The sequence below is a fragment of the Apis dorsata genome, unplaced genomic scaffold, assembly GCF_000469605.1.
Source record: "Apis dorsata unplaced genomic scaffold, Apis dorsata 1.3 scaffold_365, whole genome shotgun sequence".
NCBI lineage: Eukaryota > Metazoa > Arthropoda > Insecta > Hymenoptera > Apidae > Apis > Apis dorsata.
The window spans coordinates 564,793-566,988 of NW_006263630.1; the positions used below are offsets into that span (position 1 = coordinate 564,793).

The 2,196-nt window shown below is 41.9% G+C and overlaps 1 protein-coding gene across 1 annotated transcript in view; it reads right to left on the bottom strand.

Moving 5' to 3' along the window:
- The window catches only part of LOC102672854 (discoidin domain-containing receptor 2-like), a 145,222-nt gene that overhangs the window by 6,197 nt on the left and 136,829 nt on the right, over window positions 1–2,196 (bottom strand). The window contains 2 exon segments of the mRNA XM_031511922.1: window positions 245–416; window positions 698–873. Of these exon segments, the coding sequence (XP_031367782.1) occupies window positions 245–416; window positions 698–873 (348 nt within the window).

Genomic DNA, 2,196 nt, shown 5'->3' on the forward strand with positions numbered 1-2,196 from the left:
TAACATAGGAAAGAAACGTCTCCTAAAAATATACTCGCCCTTGTAATAAGGGCAAGATAGAATAGTAACAATTGAGTGAATAGCGCGGCAAGATGTGGGGTGGTACTTTCTTTGAAATTCACTAGGCAATAAAGGGAATAATCGGATGGAGAGTTTAATTACGAGGGAGACGGGGATTACGAAAAAAATTTCATCAATCGCCGCTCGAACGAATGAGCAAAGGATTTCATGTTGTAAAACTCACCGGAAGTGGCCACTATCGCGTACGTAGATTTATACTGTGGGCTGACAAGGGGTGAATTGAATTGTTCCATTGTCAAAGACTCGTGCATACTTCCGTCCTCGGGCATGTCCGGCGATACGTGATTGGCAGTCTCTGTCAGCATTCCACCGGGGGTTAAATTTAGGAGGAGGCCCTGAAAATCGTTCGTATCGTTCGTATCGATCGAGAGAAAATTATATCCGCTGGAATAATTTAATTTCGCGTATATAAGAAGGATGAACGAAGTAAAAAATTCTCTCTCTCTCTCTCTTCCTCTCTTTCTTTTCTACGGGGAAAAAAAAAGAGGATCGAGAAGCGACGAGTCGACTCGTGCCGTATTAGAATGGTAAAGTTTGCTTGACTTTAAATGACAAATTAAAATCCGTGTTATCGGTGTAAGAAAAGTTTCGGCATATTTATGAGCTTGCTCCTTACCTTCATGTTTATGGCGAATCCAAATGGATTTTTCAGAACGGTCGGCGAGCTTTGAAGTTTTTGCCGTCGATTCAGAAGGAGAATAATGGCGAACACCACGAGGAGAAGTAGGATAATGGCGGTCAGAACACCTATTAGTACCTCTAAATATTCCTGACCCTCTCCCGCTACTGTAACTATGCCAAATGTTTCGCTTTAATGGAGAACGATAACCTATTCCCGTATCTTTATTTCTCTTTACACAAATAAAACGAAACGAATGCTTTTTATTACTACTATTACTACTACTATTGTTACATAAAAATCAACCAAGTGTGCCAAGTGAAGAGGAATGAGAATAAAAAAAAAATATAATGTTTGAATATTTTAAAAAATATCAAATATCAAATAATCTTTAATTTTTATTCCTTCCATCATTGAGATAAATTTCAACTATTTTTCACTTCACTCGAGCATGCAACTCGGAGCATTCGAAATCTATCGACGCGGAGGGGCGAATAATCGAATAATAAGGAGGCGGAGGGGGAGGTAATTCCGGTTAGTGGACTGAAAGCGGACGAATCTTTTTCCGCTAGAAACCGTTTTATCGCTCGTAAAAAAGGGGCGTGGAATTCCTTTCTTTACCCTTTCTGTCGCTTAAAAAGCCGTAAACATTTTATCGCGACGCGGCTAATCGTCGTTTCATCGAGAGAGAAAGTTTACGTAATCGAGAAAAACTTGGAGGAGGACGAAAAAGTCTGGAAGAGCTCGAGAAAGAAAGAAGGAGGGGAAAAAAGGGGACAAGAGGACGAATGAGCAAGGGAAAGAAAATACAAGGGTGTATGAGAAAAAGGGGTCGAGGGAATAAGAAGAGAAATAAGAAGTGGCTACGTAAGAGGGGGAAGGAGAGTGAGTCGTCTGAAAAAGACGGGAACTCGTGCGGCCAACTTCGATAAAACCGACTTTACAATGCGCCGTTACATTCTTCCAATTTTTCACGTCGGCCGCTGCTTTATCGACCGAGCGGCTTGTGCCCCGCTTCGGAACGGAAGTGTGGCGTCACGACCTCCGGTTTTACGAGAGAAATAAATAAACGGAGAGTGGAGGCCTCGCGTGGCGATCAAGATCTCAGACCTTTAGGAGGCCAGAGACTCGGAGACCGATTTTCTTCTATCACCAAGCCTGGTACGAGCAAAACTGGAACCTCGTGTTACCTCGTACTATGGATCGTGTCCGAGCAATTTCGATTTTAATTCGGGAGCACAGGTCCCCAAGGACCCGTACACCGGCCATTCCAGCCAGAAAATTCACCCTTTAAGCGACATCCTCTTTCCATCGATTTAAAAAAGAAAGAAAGAGAGAAAGAAAGAAAATGAACAAAGACACACCGGAAGCTTTTCAACTCTTTTTTATTCTTCATCCTTATCTTTTTATTTTTCGCTTCATAGTTCACTTTTCATTCTCACGATATTCCTCGAATTTCTTACCATTTTCTTCTCTCTCTCTCTCTCTCTCTCTCT